The sequence below is a fragment of the Dasypus novemcinctus genome, chromosome 19 (genome assembly GCF_030445035.2).
Source record: "Dasypus novemcinctus isolate mDasNov1 chromosome 19, mDasNov1.1.hap2, whole genome shotgun sequence".
Classification (NCBI taxonomy): Eukaryota; Metazoa; Chordata; class Mammalia; order Cingulata; family Dasypodidae; genus Dasypus; species Dasypus novemcinctus.
The window spans coordinates 83,802,934-83,823,133 of NC_080691.1; the positions used below are offsets into that span (position 1 = coordinate 83,802,934).

Consider the following 20,200-nt stretch of genomic DNA (forward strand, 5'->3'; position numbering starts at 1 on the left):
TCCAAAATATGGAACGCTTCACGAATTTGCGTGTCATCCTTGCGCAGGGGCCATGCTAATCTTCTCTGTATCGTTCCAATTTTAGTATATGTGCTGCCGAAGCGAGCACAAACAGCACGCCAACACAAGCTTTATTTATAGTGCACGAAAGAGAAGCCTTTAAAGGAAGGGTGATTCCTTCTATGTTTATATATACATATTGTTAAAAAAGCTTAACGCAAATTTGCATTATATCATATTAATTTGACACGTGCATAGTACATTTTATAGTTATTAAGTGGAAGGAGAAAGAGTTGGTTGTTCTGCCAAACATTACGGCGGTGGCTGCTGGGAATCTAACCACGCCCATATGCAAATAGACCTGGGCCCGGGAAACGCCGAAGCCGCCGCGGTCCCAGAAGCCTTCGGGAAGCTACGGCGCTGCGCGCGCGACTCGTTGGTCCCGGCAAGATGGCGGCGCCGGAGCCGGAGAGGTAGGGCGGGTGCGGGCCGCGGCCGCCTGCTCGGCTTGGCGCATGGGCCGGCCAGGGGGGCGCGTGGCTCCGGGAGCCCGGCGGGGTCTTTGGGCCTCGAACCGGCGTCCTGACGGCGCCCGCGGACCCCAGGAGCGTGGCGGAGAAGGACGGGGGATGCCGGGGCGGGGCTTGGAAGGCCAGGGGGCGGGGTCTGTAGAGCAAAGACTGTCGGGACGCTGCCAGGAGCGCGTTGGGGCGGGGCCTTGGGTTGTTGCAGCACCTTGGATGCCCCCACCCCCAGGAGGTCGGGGGTCCTCGGTCAGGGGGCAATCGGGGCTGGGTGGTGGAGGCAGAAGTGTTTGGGGCGGGGCCTGGAGTCCCTGGGGCGGAGCTTCAGGAATGTGGGGCGGGGCCTGAGGCGAGCGGGGGCGGAGCCTGGAATCCCTGGGGGGCAGGGCCTGAAGAGTATGGGCGGGGCTGGGTTGCCGGGGGCGGGGCCTGAGCCGCGTGTGGGCGGGGCCCTAAGAAGACAGGACTTGGGGGTAGAGAATGCGGTGGGCGTGGCCGGAGGTGGGGTCTGGAGAGCAAAGGGCTTTGTTTCCGGGGCTTGTGGGCGGAGCCCTGGCGGGGAGGGGCGGGCCTTGAGGAAGTGGCCTGGAGCAGCCGGGACCCTGCGGGGCCAGCGGAACTGGTGCTCCCACTGCACCGTGGCTGTCACTTTTCTTCTCACTGTTGCCAGGGCCCTGGGCAGAGCAAGTGGGTGCTCGAGACGGCACCCTGCGTTTGGGCTCAGAGGTGGGGAAGGGGCTGGGGTTGAGTTTGGGGTGCCTGGCCCAGGTCAGGGAGTGCTGGGGCAGGGAGCTGCAAGGGAGTGGGCCGAGGTGGGGGGTCTCCCCACACCACCGGGGCCCTGCCCCGCTGTGGGGCCCCTCAGCCCCTCACATTCGGCTCACCCCACACGAGCTCCTGGTCTCCCCCGGCCTGTGTCCCCTGCCCCAGCCCAAGGCGGCTCCGTTGACCTCTTGCCTGGAGCAGGGACCGTGAGTCGAGCCCGACCCCTCCCTGCGCAGCGGCGAGGGCACGTCCCGGGTCCTGTGGTTTCGCCTGGTGTACCCGGGGCGTTTGCCTTCCATCCGAGGGATCCCCTTAAAGCATTTGTAGGTCACAGTTGGCCCCCAGGTCTCCCGCCTGGCTGGGGCAAACGCCCAAGCGCTCCCCTGCTCCCGCTCCCCCGCACGCCTCCCTGTCCCTCCTCGCACCCACCAGGCGTGGGGGCCCCAGGGCCTTTGCACAGGCCATCCCCGCCACCAGTAACGCTCTGCCTCCTGGTCTCAAGCAAGGGGGCCTGGCCCCCATTTAGAAACACAGCCCCTCCATACCCCAGGCCCACTGCGTGGTTAGCACCCACCTCTAGCCCCTCCCCCAATCCGCAGGAGCTGGTGACGGGCTCCGCGGCGGCCCGCGGCAGCTGGGAGCGATGGACCTGGCTTACGTCTGCGAGTGGGAGAAATGGCCCAAGAACACCTACTGCCCGTCGGTGCCCCTGGTCTGCGCCTGGTCGTGCCGCAACCTCATCGCCTTCACCACGGACCTGCGCAGCGACGACCAGGGTGCGCCCCGCCTGGCCGGCCCCCTGCGCCCCGCCCCAGCGCCCGGCACCCGGCACCCGCCCTCTGGGGCTGCGGGCCTGTCAGGCCCCCGGTGTCCCCAGAGCCACCCCTCACCCAGCGGGCGCGCTGGACGGCTGGGCCCGCTCAGAGCGTCCTTGCCCGTAACGTGGGCTCTGTGCGCTCCCGGTGGCTGTGGTGATGGGACGCCAACCTGGGCGGCTGCGGCAGCCGGAGCCTGGAGGTCAGGGGCTGGGGATCAGGGCCCGGCCGGCCTCACCTCTGGGGCCGCGTCCTCCCTGGCCTCGCCCGGCTCCAGGGCGCCTCGCTCCGTCTGTGCCTCCATCTTCCCGGGGCGGCCCTCTGTGTCCGCATCCCCCTGTCCTTGTAAGGCCCCCAGCCATTACCCCAGCCCAGGGGACCCCGTCTGAACTCATTCCACGTGTGAAGATCCTGTTTCCAGAAACGGCCCTGGGCTGAGGCTCTGGGAGGCCGCGCACTGGGGCACTGCCCCACGCGGCAGGCGGTGGCGGGGTCCGTGCCTGGGCAGGTGGCGACCGCGGCTTGGCTGGACTGCACGTGCCGGTTCTCCGGGTGGCTGTCCCACTTTTGAAAGCCTCGCAGCATGGGGCGGCCGGACCTGGCTTGTCCCTGCGGCTTGCGTGCTTTGCTGGTCAGGGGAGTTAGAACAAGGGGAGACCCGGCTCTGCCTTCCCTGGAGACGCGCCCGCCGTTACGTTTTGGGTCATTTTCTTCTAGTTTCATCCTCGGAGCTGTCCTAAGAGCTGGCTGTAATCGCAGCCGTGGCGCAGCTGCGCCCGCCCTCTCCCCCCACAGGAGGCGCGCGTGCTCCTCCCGTCCCCGCGCGTGCTCCTCCCGTCCCCGCCAGCAGCGCCAGGCCCCGTGGGCTCCCCAGGCACTCCTGCTCAGGGTCACCGGGGCCCACGCTGAGCGCCCCCTGCCCCCCCAGACCTGACCCGCCTGATCCACATCCTGGACACGGAGCACCCCTGGGACGTGCACTCCATCAACTCGGAGCATGAGGAGGCCATCACGTGCCTCGAGTGGGACCAGTCAGGTGAGCGGCCAGGCGTGCCCAGGGCCCGCGGGAGGCGGTGCTCGCCCGGCTGGGGGTCCAGGGAGCCCCGGTGGCCGCCACCTGCCCCCTCTTTTCCCGCTCCCCGCCCAGAGCAGGGACCTGTGACCATGTTGTGGCCTCGTGTCCACTGCCGTCCCCACAGTGCCCCTAACCTCCCCGTCCCCTGGGCCGGGCACGCCTGGTGCACCCCCCTGCCCTCCCTCTGCCTGGGCTGTCACCACCAGGCAGGCCGCTCGGGCTGTCCCCTCTCCTTGGCCTCTCCAGGTTCTGTGGGTCTACGGCCCCTGCCTGCTGGCCGAGGGCGCGTGACACCAGTGTGTCCCCTGCAGGCTCCCGGCTCCTGTCGGCCGATGCCGACGGGCAGGTCAAGTGCTGGACCATGGCGGACCACCTGGCCAACAGCTGGGAGAGCCCGGTGGGCAGCCTGGCCGAGGGGGACCCCATCGTGGCCCTGTCGTGGCTGCACAATGGTGTGAAGCTGGCTTTGCACGTGGAAAAGGTGGGTGATGGCCTGAGTGTGTCCAGCGCACGATCACATCACCCCCCCCCGTCCACCTGCTCACCTGTTTCCCTTTCCTGCCACTCGCGTGCCTTGATGTTTTCATTTGTCGTCAGGCTGTCAGTACTTGTGTTTTCAGTGAGCCACGTAGTTAACTGACAGCTGCTTTCCCCGGTGAGCCACCGTGTAATTGGTGGCTGCTGTCATCAGTGAGCTGCTCATTTAACTGATGGCTTCTGCTCTCCATGAGCTGCCCATTTAACTGATGGCTGCTGTTCCCAGCAAGCTGTTCATTTAACTGGTGGCTGCTTTTCTCCATGAGCTACCCATTTAACTGATGGCTGCTGTTCTCCATGAGCTGCCATTTAACTGATGGCCGCTGTTCCCAGTGAGCTCCCCGTTTAACTGTTGACTACTCTCTTTAGAACCCAGCACATCCTTTGATCCAGTGGTATCCCAGAATTTCTCTTCCTTCACTTTTTTCTCTACGTGGGAAATTCCGTCTTCTTTGTAAAATCTAACCTGAAACACGACCGCGCAGCGCACGCTGCTCTCTGATGGCGGGGGTACGGGGCGCGGCCGCGCTGAGCACCCCCTCCCGCCTCCCCGCAGTCGGGCGCCTCCAGCTTCGGCGAGAAGTTCTCGCGGGTCAAGTTCTCGCCGTCGCTCACGCTGTTCGGCGGCAAGCCCATGGAGGGCTGGATCGCGGTGACGGTCAGCGGCCTGGTCACCGTGTCCCTGCTCAAGCCCAGCGGGCAGGTGCTGACGTCCACCGAGAGCCTGTGCCGGCTGCGCGGCCGCGTGGCGCTGGCCGACATCGCCTTCACGGGCGGCGGCAACATCGTGGTGGCCACGGCGGATGGCAGCAGCGCCTCGCCCGTGCAGTTCTTCAAGGTGTGCGTCAGCGTGGTCAGCGAGAAGTGCCGCATCGACACCGAGATCCTGCCGTCGCTCTTCATGCGCTGCACCGCCGACCTCAACCGCAAGGACAAGTTCCCCGCCGTCACCCACCTCAAGTTCCTGGCGCGCGACATGTCGGAGCAGGTGCGGCGCGGCCCCCGGGGCACCTCCCCGGCCGGGAGCCCCCTCCCCCGGCGCCCACCGCGTCCCTCCCGCGAAGCCCCTCTCGGGGACGTCCCCACCGGGCTCAGGGTCAGGGGCTGGGCATCCTGGGCCCGTTCGGCCCCACCCGTTGTCACCGAGCCCGGGAGCCCCAAACCCTGGAGTTCTTGGCGCCATGGGGGGCGGGTGCTGCGGGGGGACTGCCACGGGGGGCGGCCCATGCAGCGTGGCCCCCGAGGCCGGCCCACCAAGCCCGCGCCCCCAGGTGCTCCTGTGCGCGTCCAGCCAGACGAGCAGCGTGGTGGAGTGCTGGTCCCTGCGCAAGGAGGGGCTGCCCGTCAACAACATCTTCCAGCAGATCTCGCCCGTGGGTGAGTGGTCTCCAGCCCCCGGCGCGGACCGCGCGTCCCCTTCCCCCGCGCCTGTCTGGCGGGGCTCATCTTACACATGGGGAAACTGAGGCTCAGATGCACGGCGGCGCTTGCCGGGCAGCCCCCCGGGGGAAGCGTGAGCTGGTGGTGGGATCCGCCGGCGCAGAGGGCCTGGGGCGTGAGGGCAGACGGCGTGGTCGCACGGGCCAAGGAGCTCCCCGGGGCCCGGCTCAGAGCGAGGAAACGCCGCCAAGCGGCTGAGGGCCCTGCCGGGAGCCCACGCCCCTCGCCTGCTGGCAGGCCTCCGCCAGACCCCGTGAGCTCCCACAGCCTCCCTCGCCCGTGCAGCCGCCCGAGCACCTGGTGCCCCCTCCCCACACAGGCCCGAGCCCCACCCAGAGCGCCTCCCTGCCCAGAACCCCCCGGCCGCGCAGGCTGAGCAGCCGCCCTGCCCCGAGCTGGCTGCAGAAAGCCAGGGAGCCCCCATCTCCAGCCACAGGCCCGCCCCCCGAGCCGCTGGCCTTGGCCAGTCCCCGCCCTGCTGTCCAGGCAGACGAGCGCGCTGGCTTTTCACTGAGGGGCGCTAAGGACAGAATTGGCCAGAAGGGCAGCGAGAGCGGCTCAGAGCCCGCGAGGACATGGCGAGAGGCCACGGCGCACGGGCTGGTTGTGCAAACCGCCCCCTGGCTGGGGAGGTGACGGGCGAGGAGGGTCCCTGCCGCCTCTTTCCAGGCCTGCGATCCGAGCTGCCCTGTGGCCTTCCCTGCGGGCGCTGGCGGTGCAGGCTGGGCCCGTCGCTCCGCCCTCCACCGGCAGGACGCGCTCTCTCCACCGCCAGCCCCAGGCACGCCCTCCTCCGCTGAGCCCCCGCCCGCTCCTTGTCTGTCCTTTGAGGCGCCCCCACCCCCAGGCCCCAGGGCTGGCCGGGAGCCTGCGCCCCAGGCCGCCGCCGGCCCTCGGAGGCGCCTCGGCTGTCCCCCCTTCCCCTCCCGCCCTGCCCCCAGGCTTTTTCCGGAGTCAGGGGCTGCCCCTGCTTTAATCTAGAAAGGGCAGCTGGTCCACCCCGTGGCCTTCGGGTGGAGGTCAGATAAGGGGCTTGGCACAGTCCCCGGCGGGGAAGCGCCCTCGCCGGCCGTGGTTATCGCCGCAGCGCACGCCCCGCCCGAGCTTGTGATTTGCGGGCCGTGTCCTTGCCGGGTGCCAATGGCCCGGGGGCAGAGGCTGCCCTTGACCACTCTGGGGCTTGAGCCGTCCCAGCCCCTCTCTGGGCCTCGGTTTCCCCCAGGGGTGGTTTTCGCCTGGCCTCCCTCACTGCGGGTGGAGGTGGCCAGGGTTTTATAAACCGACGAGGGCGAAGCTCTCAAGTGAGGCGGGTGGCAGGGAGGAGCTGTGCACGTCAGTCGGCCTGTGCCGTGTGACAAACAGGCCCGCACAGACGACGGCGGTTTGTCGTCTGGGCTGCTGCGGCTGCTCTTGGGCCACTTGCGTCTGTGGTCGGCTGCCCGCGGGTGGCTGCCAGGCAGGCACCTCAGCCTCCGCCATGGGTCTTGGTGGCCCCGGCACGGCCTCGGGTTCGAGGTGCAGCCCAGCAGCGACCCGCACTTCTCAAGCTCCTCCCGAGCCTCTGCCTGTGTCGCACAGACCAACGTGGGCCCCCTGTGCTGGGCACAGCCTCACTGTGTGTTTCGGGGGCCAGGAGGTGGGGCCCTGTGCACGGGCCAGTTCCGGGCGGGAGAGCTGCGGCGCCCCCGCCGCCTCGGGCCACCCAGCACAGAGCACCCGGTCCTGATGTTCGCGTCAAGCGGATCGTGTGGCGTCCTGGGGCCGCTAAGCCGCCGGGGCTCCGTCTCCTCTGCATTGCTTCACCCGCGTTCCCTCGAGAACGAGCTGCCATCCCAGGGGCCCCCGTCCCCCCCCAGGTTTTGGGGAATCCCGGGCTGCATCCTCCCTGGGCCCGGGTGGGCAGCCGGCCCCCCAAGCCGCCTGCGGGCCCTCACCCCACCGCTGCCCCGCTCTCTCCCAGTCGGTGACAAGCAGCCCATGATCCTCAAGTGGCGCATCCTGTCGGCCACCAACGACCTGGACCGCGTGTCGGCCGTGGCGCTGCCCAAGCTGCCCATCTCGCTCACCAACACCGACCTCAAGGTGGCCGACGACACCCAGTTCTACCCCGGGCTCGGTACGTCGCGCGCAGGCCGGCGGCCTCCACACGTAAAGAGCGACGGCCCTCCAACAAGGCGGGGTGGGGCCAGGTGGACAGGCTGCAGTGGTGTCTCGCTCTCCAGGCGCCCGGGGCTGCGGCCAAGAGCACCCCCTGCCCTGCACCCCCAGCCCCGGGCACCCCCCGCCCTGCCCCCCCAGCTCCAGGCACCCCCTGCCCTGCGCCCCCTCAGCCCTGAGCATACTCTTCCCTGCGACCCCCAGCCCCGAGCACCCCCTGCCCTGCGTACCCCAGCTTGCTGGGTCCCCAGGGAGGAGCCCCCAGCCCCGCCTGGGCCTAGGCCCGTGTTCAGCCAGGGGTGGTGGCGCACAGCCCTCGGCTTAGAAGCCCCCTCCCGCCCTCCCCCACGGCCCCCTTGCTGTTGGGTGCTGCCTGTGGGCCCGAGGCCCAGGACCCCCAGGCTGTTAGGAAGCAGCTACTGCGGGGCTCTTGGGAAGGCACGGTTTCCTTGGGATGATGGGAAACTCTCGGGGGTCGCCTGGGCCTGGTGGGCCCTGCCCTGGCACCAGCTTCCTCGGCCTGGCCATCCCCCTCCTGGGCATGGGGGCCCTGGACGTGGGCCCTGGCATCGGCCCTGCCCTCCGCCTGGAGCGTCCCCGTGGCAGAGGGCATGGGAGGGGGCGCCTGCGGCTGACGACTCCAGCCCTGCTGGTCTTGGGGAGGGGGTGCAGGTCAGGGGGCTGGTGGGACCCCCAGGCAGCTCTGCACACACCCCCATCTGGTCAGCAGCTGCTTCCTGTTGTCCCTTGGAACCCCCATGTCCCCCGAACGCTGACCACCACCTGCCGTGCCCCTCGGAGCCCCCGCGTCCCCCGGCGCTGACCCCCGCCCGCTGTGCCCCTCGGAGCCCCTGCGTCCCCCCGCACTGACCCCCACCCGCCGTGCCCCTCGGAGCCCCCGCGTCCCCTGGCCCTGACCCCCCGTCCCTTGGAGCCCCTATGTGCCCCGAGCACTGACTCCCACCCACCGTGCCCCTCGGAGCCCCCGCGTCCCCCGGCGCTGACCCCCGCCCGCCTGCCCGCAGGCCTGGCCCTGGCCTTCCACGACGGCAGCGTCCACATCGTGCACCGCCTGTCGCTGCAGACCATGGCTGTCTTCTACAGCCCCGCGGACGAGCCGGCGCTCAAGCGGCCCCGCGCCCCGGGCCCCGCCGTGCACTTCAAGGCCATGCAGCTGTCCTGGACCTCCCTGGCGCTCGTGGGCATCGACAGCCACGGCAAGGTGGGCACCCTCGGAGGCGGCGGCCCCGGAGTCCAAGCCCGGAGCGGAGGCGGGCCACGGGTGCGTGCTGCAGTGACCTGCGGCCATCGTGCGGCCCTTCGCGTTGCCCGGAGAGCGTTGCCGCTGGCCCTGGGGACCTGCCCCACCTCCACGGCGCAGGGCGCGCGGCTGTGACACCGCCGGCCTCCCGGGTGTGCGCGTGGATGAACCGCACCTGCCCTGCCCTGCCCACGCACTGCGGGGCTGCCCCTTTCCAGGGTGCGTGAGGCAGAGCCTGAGGCCCGACCCGGGGCTGCCAAGGGCCCCGTGACCACCGTGTCTCACTCTCCGCGCCAGCCTCTGCGCCAGCTGCCTGCTCCCCTACAGCCTCCCCTGGCCCCCCGCCTCTCACCTGGCCCCCCTCCCCGGCCCCCCCTCCCCTCCCCTGGCCCCCCTCCCCTGCGCCCCCTCCCCTGGCCCCCCCGCCTCTCCCCTGGCCCCCCCTCCCCGGCCCCCCAGCCTCTCACCTGGCTCCCCCGCCTCTCCCTGGTCCTCCTCCCCTGCCCCCCTCCCCTGGCCCCCCCTCCCCGGCCCCCCAGCCTCTCACCTGGCTCCCCCGCCTCTCCCTGGCCCCCCTCCCCTGCCCCCCCTCCCCTGGCCCCCCGCCTCTCCCCTGGCCCCCCTCCCCCAGCCCCCCCGCCTCTCCCCTGGCCCCCCCTCCCCGGCCCCCCAGCCTCTCACCTGGTCCCCGCCCTGCAGCTGAGCATGCTCCGCATCTCGCCCTCCATGGGCCACACGCTGGACGTCTCCCTGGCGCTGCGGCACCTGCTCTTCCTGCTCGAGTACTGCATGGTGACGGGCTACGACTGGTGGGACATCCTGCTGCACGTGCAGCCCGGCATGGTGCAGAGCCTGGTGGAGCGGCTGCATGAGGAGTACACGCGCCAGAACGCCGCCCTGCAGCAGGTAGGGGGCAGCCGGCCGCAGGTGACGCGGGCTCCGCCCGCCTCAGGGTCCAAGCCCACTCCTCCTCTCAATTTCTTAATCCAGAAAGTCTCTTTCACAATCACCTAAAACCCGCCTGTTAGTGTGCACCTGCCGGGGTGGGTTGGTGCGTCCTGCTGAGGCGTGTCCTCGGGGTGCAGGCGCGTTTGGAGGTGCGTGCCCACAATGCTGTGGTGTTAGCAGTCTCAGCCGATGCAGTAAGATAAGAAAACCAGCCCGGGGCCCGAGGACGGGGAGGTGGAGAGGAAGCCCGTTACAAGTGACGGTCCTCCTGAGACCAGGGCCGCCCTCGGGGGCGTTGCGCCTCAGGCTGGGGCCAGCATCTTAGAACTCAGTCGCTTTCAGCAGCAACTTGTAGGAAAATAAAACAAAAAGCTCCCAATCACCATAGCAACCTAGTAGAAAGCACGGGAGACCATCAGGGGCCACTGTGAGCCCCGGCTCCAGTAAGGCCACGACTCCAGATGGGGGCCCTAGGCTGGGGGCTTCCCGCACCTCCGCAGCTCCCCTCTCCCCACCTCGGGGCAGCTGCTCCCCTCAGCTCCACTCGTGGGCCCGGGTCACTCTGGCCTGGGCCATCCTGGGCCCAGGAGCCCCGGCAGGGGCACCCACCACTGCCCCCGATGTGGCCCCCGGCGCGCCCCGCTGCCTATCCTCGGGGGTCCTCGGGGTGCTCCAGCTGCTCGCCCACCCACCTGCCCTGGCCGCCCGCAGGTCCTGTCCACCCGCATCCTGGCCATGAAGGCCTCGCTCTGCAAGCTGTCGCCGTGCACTGCCACGCGCGTGTGCGACTACCACGCCAAGCTGCTGCTCATCGCCGTCAGCTCCACGCTCAAGTCGCTGCTGCGCCCGCACTCCCTCAGCACGCCCGACAAGAGCCCTGGCGACCGGCTGGCGGAGGTCTGCGCCAAGATCACCGACGTCGGTGGGCCCCTCGCCCGTGGAGGCGGGACGCGCGTGCGAGCTCCGGGGGAGGCCACCCGACCCTCCCGCGTGGCCTTAGCGAGGCTGCCTGGGCCCGGTGGCCGCTCCGCGGGCGTGGGCAGGCGTGGACAGGCGCGGGCCTCGCCGCACGTGAGACAGCCCCAGTGGTCCGCCCCTGCCAGCCTCGCAGCCGAGTGCCCGTTTGGGGCACCCGGAAGTTTCTGCTGTGCCTGTGCCGAGCGCGGGGTGGGTGGCCCCACGGAAGGCAGAGGCGCCCCCTGCCCTCACCCTGCAGCCGGACCGACACCCAGGCACGGGAGGCGCTGGGAGACCCCTAGGCACGGGGCTGCGTCGGGCGGGTGGGCAGCAGGCAGTGGGCGCAGTGGCGTCGGGGCACCCGCTCTGGGACCCCCTGACTGCCCTCTCCTCAGACATCGACAAGGTCATGATCAACCTCAAGACGGAGGAGTTTGTCCTGGACATGAACACGCTGCAGGCGCTGCAGCAGCTGCTGCAGTGGGTGGGCGACTTCGTCCTCTACCTGCTGGCCAGCCTGCCTGACCAGGTGCGCCCCTGCTGCCTGTGCAGGCCCCGCCCACTGATGGCCCTGCCCCAGAGCCCCACCCGCCCGACGGCCCCGCCCACTGCTGGCCCCACCCCAGAGACCCGCCCTGTGACAGCCCCACCCACTGCTGGACCCGCCCTGTGATGGCCCCGCCCTCTTCTGGCCCCGCCCCCATGCCAGCCCTGTGCACCGTCCCATCCGGAGCCCCAGCCCCAACCCTGTGCTGCCCCGTCCATCTCCTGGCCCTTCCCCGTGCCCAGCCCCACCCCTGCTGGCCCCCACCCAGTGCCCTGACCCCTGCTCCTTGCTGGCCCCGCCCCCGGTGCCCTGACCCCTGCTCCTGTGCTGGCCCTGCCCCATGCCCCACCTTCCTGCAGTCCCCCTGGGGAGGGGTGGGGCTTTGGAGTCACCACCCAGTGGCCCCAGAGGTCACCCGGCGTCCCCAGCGAGAACCCTCGGGTTAGGGGGCTCCACTGGCCCCGAGACCGGGCATCTGCCAGCTGCCAACAGTGTCCAGGTGCCCCCCACACCACCGCGCAAACCGAGCGGCTGTCCCGCAGGGCTCCCCACTGCGGCCGGGCCACAGCTTCCTGCGCGACGGCACGTCGCTGGGCATGCTGCGCGAGCTGATGGTGGTCATCCGCATCTGGGGCCTGCTGAAGCCCAGCTGCCTGCCCGTCTACACGGCCACCTCCGACACGCAGGACAGCATGGCGCTGCTCTTCCGCCTGCTCACCAAGCTCTGGATCTGCTGTGAGGCGCCCGGCCCCCGCGCCCGTGCCCCCGCCCAAACACGAGCCCCCGGCGGGCCTCCCCGCCACGACACGAGCTCCCGCTGGCGGGACCAGTCACGTCTCTGCCCGCTGCTTCCCTGCGGCCTGGCACGGGTCCAAGCACAGGGCAGGTGCTCACTAGACGTCAGCCGTTACTGGGCACCACGTGTGTGCCTCGTGTTGCCAGGCTCTCCACGTCCAGGGAGCCAGGCGCTGTCGCACGTGGATGCTCGGTCCTCTGAGTGTTTTTAGAACAAACGAGCAGGTTCCTGACTTCCAGGGGGAGCAAGCAAGCCCGGGCGGGAGGGGCTTCCCCAGGGCACCCAGCAAGTTAGGGGCGAGCTGGGGCCCCACCCCGGTCCTCCGTGAGCCGCGAGGAGGCCTAGCCCGCGTCGCCGCCACCCTGTGCCCGCAGGCCGCGACGAGGGCCCCGGCAGCGAGCCGGACGAGACGCTGGTGGACGAGTGCTGCCTGCTGCCCAGCCAGCTGCTCATCCCCCGGCTGGACTGGCTGCCGGTCAGCGACGGCCTGGTCAGCCGCCTGCAGCCCAAGCAGCCGCTGCGCCTGTGCTTCGGCAAGGCCCCGGCCCTGCCCGGCAGCGCCGCCTCCCTGCAGCTCGACGCGCTCTTCAGGTGGGTGCCGCCCGCGCCCCCGCCCGCGGCCCCGCTCCCTCCCGGAGCGCCTCGCTCCCCAGCGGGCACCCCTGCTCGCGCGGCCTGGGCAGCCACCTGTGCACGGGCGCCTGCGTGCTGCCCCCGGAGCCCGCTGCTCGGCCGGGCCAGCCCTGCTCGGCTCCCACGAACACGCCGGCTCCGGGCGCTTTCTGTGGGTTTGCTCCACACTCTGTGTTTTTTGTGGATTTGCTCAGCTCGGAGCCTTTTCCATGGATTTTCTCCACTTTGAACATTTTCCATGAGTTCCCTCTGCACTGAGCATTTCCCATGGGTTTCCTCTGCTCTGGGCATTTTTGTGGATTTTCTGCGCCCCGAGCCTTTTCTGCGGGTTTGCTCATCTCACCCCAGGGGGGTGGTCCCGGGGCCGCCCTCGGGTCGGTGATTCTGGAGGACTCGGCCTCAGGAGTCGGCCGCGCTTGCCGCGGTCTGTCAGGAAGGACAGTGGCCACGGGGGTGGGAAGGGCTGTGGGCAGGGCCCACGGGGGCAGGCAGGGGCGCCGCTGTCCCTCCCCACGGGGCCGTGGGCCGCTTCCCCACCCTGGTGGCCGCGCCCCTCGCTGGGGGCCGTCCCGTTGGCCAGGCACTGGTGGACCGGCCTCGGCTACTGGAGCCCGGGAAGGGTCAGTCACTCGCCCACAGCCTCGGCGCCGGGACTCGGACCCAGCAGATGCCCTCAGCTGGCAAAGGAGCACTCAGTTAAACATTCTAGAAAACCCAGGGCGTGAGGAAGCGCCGACGTCCCGCAGCCGCCCCCAGGAAGCGGCCGTGAGCCTTCGCTCTGGGCCTTCCGGCACTTTCCCTCCTGCTCACAGGGGCAGAACCGCCTGATGAATCACAAGCTGCTGAGTCAGGAAACACTGTAAAAAGCTGGGGCGGCCCCGCGGGAGGCTCCTAACTTAGTTTTGGAAAATTTGAGACGTTGAGGAGCTCGCCGGGGTCCCCTCCCCCAGGGGCTGGGCGGCTGCCAGGAGGCGTGTGCACAGGCTCTCTGCTTCCCCGCGTGGCCCGAGCGGGGGTCTCCCGCGTCCCCGCCCACCACCTGCCCTGAGCGTCGGCGCCAGGGCCACCTCGCCAGCTGTGTGAGCGGCCCGGCCGCCGCGCTGCCCTTCTCAGCGGGACTTTCTTTTCCCGTTTCCCTAATAACAAGCGATGGTTAGGATTAAGAGAGTGAATGATGCAAAAAAAGCCACCGCGCGCCCCGCTCTGCGCTCCACAACCTTCCAGCCGCTGCTTCGTGCAGGGAGTTGCCGTGGACTGATCTTTAAGTGAAAACCGCGGCTTCGGCCGTAAGCACTAAGGCTGGATTGCCCGCGGCGCCGCCCGTGTCCCTGCGCTTCAGCTCCTGCTGTCCACGTCCTCTGGCGTGGGGGCCCACTCTGTGGATGGTTCCGGAAGCACGGGGCTCTGCAGGCTGTGGAATGGGGAAGGGGCAGGCATCTCGGGAGGTAGTGAACCTCCCGTCCTCGGAGCATCCAAGCCCTGCAGTCACCTCGAGCCTGCCCCGTGCAGGGCGCGGGCGCCTGAGCATCCGTGGCTGATAGGCCCCCGCCTGCCCCCGGCCCGTGGCGGCCGCAGCCCTTCACGCCATCCCTCCGTCCGCCAGGGCGCCCGGGCAGCCCAAGATTGACCACCTGCGGAGGCTGCATCTGGGCAGCAGCCCCCCCGAGGAGTGCAAGGCCTGCACCAGGTGAGGCCGCGCCCCCAGGGCCGCGCGGGGGCGGGCAGAGGGCCAAGGGCAGCCCGCTCACCGCCCGCCGGCCCGCAGGTGCGGCTGCGTCACGATGCTCCGGTCCCCCAACAAGGCCACGGCCGTGAAGCAGTGGGAGCAGCGCTGGATCAAGAACTGCCTGTGCGGGGGGCTCTGGCGCCGTGTGCCCCACAGCTGCCCCTGACCAGCGCCCCCGCCAGGACGCGGTTGTCATGCAGCCCGCGCGCCTGCGACTGGACCAGCGCGGTGACAGAGGCTGTGGTGTCCTGCCCCGTGCCTCGTGACAGCCCCGGGCGGAGGGGCCCAGCTGTGCTGGACCCCAGCCCCAGGGGTACGTGCCCCTGGCCAGGACAGCCTGTGTGATCCTCCTGTCGGCAGGCGGCCCCGGGGACATCGACCCGGTACTGCCTCGGTTTCCCCACCTGTGCCATTGGGGTGGAGCCTTGGCCAGCTCACCCGGGAAGGGCCCCCGAATAAACGGTCCTCAGACTCGGCCAGTGTGGCTCGCTCTCGGCCCCCCGCCCCCGTCCTGCGGTCTGCGCGGCGTGAGTGCGGCCGCTCCCTCGCTCTGCGCCGCGTGGCGGTCAGTGCCTGCCCCTGCGCCGCAGCCCCGCCCCGTGTCCCCCCCCAGGGGCCCTTCCTGCCTAACCCCGCTCCCCGCAGGCCCCCCACAGGCCCCTGCGGCCCAGCCCGCCCGGCGCTCCTCCAGGAAGGGGGGGCAGGGCCTGCGCGCCGGGGGTGGCGCTGTCCCCAGGGCTGCCTGCAGGGGGGCTGGCCGAGGCCCGGCGGGCAGAGCCCTGGAGGTGGACCCCAGGGACGGCCTTCGGGGGACTGAGCAAGACGCGGGACCTTCCGGCAGGTCGGGGAGTGGGGCATGGCCTGGCCCCGGGGAGGTGGGCGCGTGCCTGCGCCCTGGCTCCCGCCACTTTTCCCGCCTCTCATGGCTGTGTCGCCCGTCGTCGCACGTTAGGCCTCTCGACACATTCTGGTCAACTTAGAAAACGACGCTTGCATCCCCTCGTTGGTTAATTTCCTCGTGGCGGTTCCACAGCCCGGCCACCGGCTCTGGTCCTGTCAGGGGGTGGCAGGGGCGCTGCGGGCTCTCCCGGGCGGGTCGGACCAGGCCTCGCTCCGGGGACACCTGCCCTGGAGCCCCAGGTTGACGCATGTGACGCGGGAGCCCCGGGCAGGCACTGCAGCTGCCCGACTCGCGAGTGAAGGCGCCGCTGGTGATTCCAGACCCGTGGCGTGGAGACGAGCTGCCCACCGTGCCCGCTGATTCCCAGCCCGGGACCCGGGCGCGATGGGAGGGCTGTTTTCACAATGGTTCGGGGGACGTTTGTTACGCAGTAGAGCTTCCCTTGACTTGCTGTAACAAGCCTGGTGGGCGTTGGCAGTTGGGGCTCGGGTCCTGGCTGCTGCCAAGCACCTCGGGCAGCGTGGGTGGGCCCAGGGGACGGGGGTGGCACCTGTGGCTCGGCTCCTGTCGCCCCCGGGGGTCTCGGGCCGACCTTGTTCCCACACCCTGCCCTGGCGTTGACAGGAAGTGTCGCGGTGCAGCGTGAAGACGCTCGCCCGGCGGGCGTTTGGGTCCCGCGCCCCCCGTGGGCCTCGCCTCCAGGAGCAGGAGCTCGGGGGCCCCGTTGCACGTGAGGGGCCTGAGACCTCACAGCCACATGGAGACTCGAACCCCGTCCCCAGGCTCGCCAGGTGGTGTGAGCCGAGTTCAGATACCACTCCCCCCGTCTCCAGCCTCCTTGATGCTCCTAAACTACCTCCTCCTCCGGAACTTTCTGTGGCTCCCACCGGCCTCAGGGTCAGTGAAAACGCCCGGGAGTTTGGGCGTGACGTGGGACCCCTGCCCCTCGCGCCGCCCTCTGGGAACGCGGGTTCCCCTGGGGGGACCTGAGGAGAGTGACATCGCCTCCGCTCTCCTCCCACAAACCCTGCGGAGATTTGAGCCTAAGAGCCGGCCCATCTGTGGAAAATGCTGGAAGCAGCTGTGCGGGGGCAAGGGGCAGCCGAGGGGGTGGCTGGGCCCTGGGGAGCAGCCGGGCACCCCCAGCCCGCCCGGCCCCTCCCGCCCCTGCCTGCCGGTCACGCCAGGCCCCTCCGGCCGCCCCGGCCCTGCGCCCCGCCCCGCCCCGGCCCCTTGCAGGGCTCCCAGCCTGGCGCCGGTGTCAGCTCGGAATTCCAGACACGCGGCCGCGCTCGTTTCAGCGTGAGCTAGAGACGCACTTCCCCCGAAAACGCCGCGTCTGAGGTTGACGCGTAACCGGCGCCTCGTGTCTTTCTGGCTCAGCCTCACCCGTCGCCCCCCTAGCGTCCCGCGCTCTGGCTTCGTTTCCTTCAGGAAATACCTACGGAGTGAATGTAGCTTCCGCTGCTCAGCTCTCAGCAATTATGTTTCCATTTCCCCCTTATTTAAATCTTGTAAAATTTTGAAAACGACCCAAGAAATTCCTCAGGGCAGCAACCCGAGGCCTGCCAGCAGGGGAGTGGATTCCACTCCAGGCAGTGGAGTATTTGACCAAGGTCCTTAGAGGCACGGACAGAGGCTTAACTGTGACCGCAGCACCCCACCCAGGGCGCACCCCACCCAGGGCACGCAGTAGGCGCCCAACAAATGCGTATGCATGAGTGAATGAATGACTCCAAGGCGGACACTCCACAGATTCCACCTCCAGCTCCCCGCTTCCCTGGAGGCAAATGATAGCACCTCTCAGACCCTCTGTCTCTTTTTCTACAAAAGGGAGGCTCTGAACCCTTACAGTTAACCAGGCTTGAGAAGGGGAGCTTAGTAGGAGAAAACGGCCAAGCGAGCCTGGGCCTCGGTCTGCCGCTGGAGGGTGGGGCTGGGGTAAGCAGAGCAGAGGGGCAGAGGATCGCCGCCCCCCATGTTCCTGTTTTGGGCACCCCCAGGCCCTCATTCACTTTGACTTGAACCTCGCAGCCCTGGGGATGGCTTAGGCCCAGGCACGGCGCTCTGGGTTCGAGTCCGGCCTTTGCCAAGGTGCTTCCGTTTGACCGCGAAAGTCACGGGGGCCCCGGTGAGCCTCAGTTTCCCCTTCGGGAAACGGGCCACAAGGGTACAGGCTTCAGAGGGTCTGTGCGCCTGGGGGTCAGCGCAGGGCAGGCCGGCACACGGGGCTCAGGCCCCAGCAGCCCGGCCTGGGACTGCCGGGGGTCTCCCCCGCGGGGCCCTCCGGGGAGGAGCGCGGGCGCCACCGCGTGGCCGGCGCGCGAAGCGACACCCTTGGGGCGCCCGGCCTCCCCGCGCCGGGGTCCCCGTTTCTCGGCCCGCTGGCCGCCCCCGCCCCCGCGCCTTCCCGCGTGGCCCCCCCGCCCCCGCGGCCCCGCGGCCCCCGCGCCCCCGCGCCCCCCGCGCCCCCGCGCGCGGCGGCGCTCACGGAGGCCGGCAGTGCAGGGCGGAACGCCTTTATTGCTGGTGCCCGCAGCCCCCGCCGCGCCCCCCGGCACGCCCTCAGGCGGCCGCGCCCCCCACCACGCCGTCGATCCAGGCCGCGTAGCTCGCCACGCGCGTGTAGATCCCGGGCTTCTTGCGGTTGCCGCAGACGCGCGAGCCCGACGTCACCACGCCCTCGGCCACGCCGCCGCACACCAGCGGGCCCCCGGAGTCGCCCTGCGGGAGCGCGCGGTCAGGGACGCGGGGGGCGCCGCGACCCTCCCCACGGGGACCCCGGGCCGCCCAGGCCCCGCCCGTCCATTCCGCCCCGCCCCAGGCCCCGCCCCGCCCTTGCCCCGCCCCTCCGATTCTGCCCCGCCCACCGGCCCCGCCCCTGTCCTGGGCCCCGCCCCTCAGCGACTCCCCGCCTACTGTTCCGCCCCTCCGGCCCGGCCCCGCCCCTGCCCTGGTTCCGCCCCGCCCGCTCCGGGCCCGCCCCCTTGGCCCCGCCCCTGGCCCCGCCTGTCCATTCCGCCCCGCCCACCGGCCCCGCCCCGTCCACCGGCCCCGCCCCTCCGGCCCGGCCCCGCCCCTTGCTCCGGCCCCGCCCCCTCCGGTCCTGGTTCGGTTCTGGCCCCGCCCCTGGTCTTGCCCCGCCTCTTGCCCCGGCCCCGGCCGCACCTTGCCCCGCCCTGGACCCGCCCCCGCCCTCTGGCCCCGCCCCTGGTCTGGCCCCGCCCCTGGCCCCCGGCCGCACCTTGCCCCGCCCTGGACCCGCCCCCGCCCTCTGGCCCCGCTCCTGGTCTTGCCCCGCCCCCGGTCTTGCCCCGCCCTCTGGCCCCGCCCCTGGTCTGGCCCCGCCCCCGGTCTGGCCCCGCCCCTGGTCTGGCCCCGCCCCCGGTCTGGCCCCGCCCCCGGCCGCACCTTGCCCCGCCCCCGCCCTCTGGCCCCGCCCCCGGCCGCACCTTGCAGCTGTCGCGGCGGTTGCTCTCGGCGCACAGCATGCGCGCGCTGATGGCGCCGTCGTGGAGCGCGCGCTTGTTGCACGTGGCGCGGTCGAGCACGGGCACGAGCACGTGCTGCAGACGGTCCGGCCGGTGGCCCGTGTGCTTGCTCTCGCCCCAGCCCGCCACGTCGCAGAGCGTGCCCGGGGCCACGTCGCGGTCCACGCGCTGCCAGGGCAGGGTGCGCACGGCGGGGCCCAGCGCGGCCTTCTCGGAAAGCTGGGGGGGGGGGCGGGACGGCTGAGGCCGGGGCTGCGGGGGCTGCGGGGGGCTGCGGGGGCTGAGGCCGGGGCTGCGGGGGCCGCGGGGGGCTGCGGGGGAGGCTGGGGGGGGCAGCGGGAGGGGCTGCGGGGGGCTGCGGGGAGGGTGAGGGCGGGGCCGCGGGGGCTGCGGGAGGGGCGCGGGGGGCTGCGGGGGAGGCTGGGTGGGCCGCGGGGGCTGCGGGGGGGGCTCGAGGGGGCCGCGGGGGCTGCGGGGGAGGCTCGGGGGGGCCGCGGGGGCCGCGGGGGCTGCGGCGCGGGGGCTGCGGGGGCTGCGGGGGGGGGCTCGGGGGGGCCGCGGGGGCCGCGGGGGCTGCGGGGGCGGCTCGGGGGGGCCGCGGGGGCTGCGGCGCGGGGGCTGCGGGGGGGGCTCGGGGGGGCCGCGGGGGCCGCGGGGCTGCGGCGCGGGGCTACCTGCAGCAGCAGCAGGTCGTGGTCGATGGTGTCCCGCCGGCTGTCGGGGTGCGGCACGGCGCGGCTCACGTTGTAGACGCGCTTGGAGGGCTCGGGCTGCGAGAGCGAGTGCGCGCCCAGGAGCACCTCCACCTCCTCGGCGACGCTGCGGGCGGCGCGTCCGCGGTCAGGGCCGCCCCGCGCCCCCCCGGCCCCCCGCGCCCCGCCCCGCACTCACGTGTCCTCCAGGCAGTGCGCCGCGCTCAGCACCCACTGCTCGGCCACCAGGAAGCCGCCGCAGGTGTGCGAGCCGTTCACCTGCACCGACGCCATGTAGGGCCGCGCGTGGGCCTCGGCCTCCGCGCCCCCCAGGATCCGGCCACGGGGCTGCGCCGCTGGGGGGGCGGGGGGGGGGGACGCGGGGTGAAAACCGACCCCGGGCAGGGCCGTTCCTCGCAGCTCAGGCCGCCCCCGCCCCCCCATCGGGGTCCGCGTGGGGGTCGCACACTCCGATGCCACTAGAACCACAGCTGTGCCCTTGGGCCTCCTTGGGTCAGAGCCCTCCGGGGGCTGCCTCTGCCTGCTCCCCTGCTTCGGGGCTGGCTCCCCGGGACACCCCTGCAGCCCCCCGCAGGTCCGCTCACCGCACACCACGGCCCCCAGGAGGAGCAGCGCTGCCAGGCGTCCCCAGCCCGCCGCCATGATGCGCTGTGACCTCGGCACTGGCCGGCCGAGGCCTGGAGGGGGCTTTTATGAGGGTGGGGGCGGGCGGCTCCCAGGGGCTCCATCTGCCGGTCGCCCGGTCCAGCTGGGAAAGAGGAGCCGGCAGCCCCGCCCTCGGCTCCCCAGGGGTGTTGTCTGTGCTTAGGTCAGCCCCTTGGGGTTCCTCCGGCCGGACCCCGGCCCAGGGCTGGCCCCTGGGGAGGGGGAAGGGGGACTGGACCCTCTGCCCGGCCCCCCACCCCAGTCACCCC

The 20,200-nt window shown here is 71.2% G+C and overlaps 2 protein-coding genes and 1 non-coding gene across 3 annotated transcripts; 1 reads left to right on the plus strand and 2 right to left on the minus strand.

The window, feature by feature from the left end:
• Nucleotides 1-2: 2 nt before the first annotated feature.
• Nucleotides 3-109, minus strand: LOC111765890 (U6 spliceosomal RNA). The gene has a single exon (XR_002798100.1). It is a non-coding gene; the product is annotated as a U6 spliceosomal RNA (small nuclear RNA).
• Nucleotides 110-411: 302 nt separating this feature from the next.
• Nucleotides 412-14,657, plus strand: MED16 (mediator complex subunit 16). Its single transcript, XM_058282231.1, has 15 exons — nucleotides 412-473; nucleotides 1,889-2,065; nucleotides 3,033-3,140; nucleotides 3,491-3,660; nucleotides 4,273-4,704; nucleotides 4,988-5,093; nucleotides 7,117-7,272; nucleotides 8,339-8,535; nucleotides 9,274-9,480; nucleotides 10,234-10,444; nucleotides 10,875-11,008; nucleotides 11,569-11,761; nucleotides 12,197-12,413; nucleotides 14,059-14,142; nucleotides 14,221-14,657. Exons 2-15 carry the CDS (start codon nucleotides 1,933-1,935, stop codon nucleotides 14,345-14,347), a joined length of 2,475 nt encoding a protein of 824 aa, XP_058138214.1. The 5' UTR covers nucleotides 412-473; nucleotides 1,889-1,932; the 3' UTR covers nucleotides 14,348-14,657.
• Nucleotides 14,658-17,585: 2,928 nt separating this feature from the next.
• CFD (complement factor D) lies at nucleotides 17,586-20,025 on the minus strand. Its single transcript, XM_058282233.1, has 5 exons — nucleotides 19,871-20,025; nucleotides 19,465-19,621; nucleotides 19,248-19,392; nucleotides 18,535-18,792; nucleotides 17,586-17,806 (listed from the first exon to the last, which is right to left on the minus strand). The coding sequence occupies exons 1-5, from the start codon at nucleotides 19,926-19,928 to the stop codon at nucleotides 17,648-17,650; spliced, it is 777 nt and encodes a 258-aa protein (XP_058138216.1). The 5' UTR covers nucleotides 19,929-20,025; the 3' UTR covers nucleotides 17,586-17,647.
• Between the last annotated feature and the right edge of the window lie 175 nt (nucleotides 20,026-20,200).

Coding starts and splice junctions, on each gene's coding strand:
- MED16 (XM_058282231.1), top strand. CDS start 1,933: ATGGACCTGGCTTACGTCTGCGAGTGGGAGAAATGGCCCAAGAACACC. Junction 3,661..4,272: donor TGGCTTTGCACGTGGAAAAG/GTGGGTGATGGC, acceptor GCCTCCCCGCAG/TCGGGCGCCTCCAGCTTCGG. Junction 10,445..10,874: donor CGCCAAGATCACCGACGTCG/GTGGGCCCCTCG, acceptor CCCTCTCCTCAG/ACATCGACAAGGTCATGATC.
- CFD (XM_058282233.1), bottom strand. CDS start 19,928: ATGGCGGCGGGCTGGGGACGCCTGGCAGCGCTGCTCCTCCTGGGGGCC. Junction 19,393..19,464: donor GCGCACTGCCTGGAGGACAC/GTGAGTGCGGGG, acceptor CGCCGCCCGCAG/CGTCGCCGAGGAGGTGGAGG. Junction 18,793..19,247: donor ACGACCTGCTGCTGCTGCAG/GTAGCCCCGCGC, acceptor CCCCCCCCCCAG/CTTTCCGAGAAGGCCGCGCT.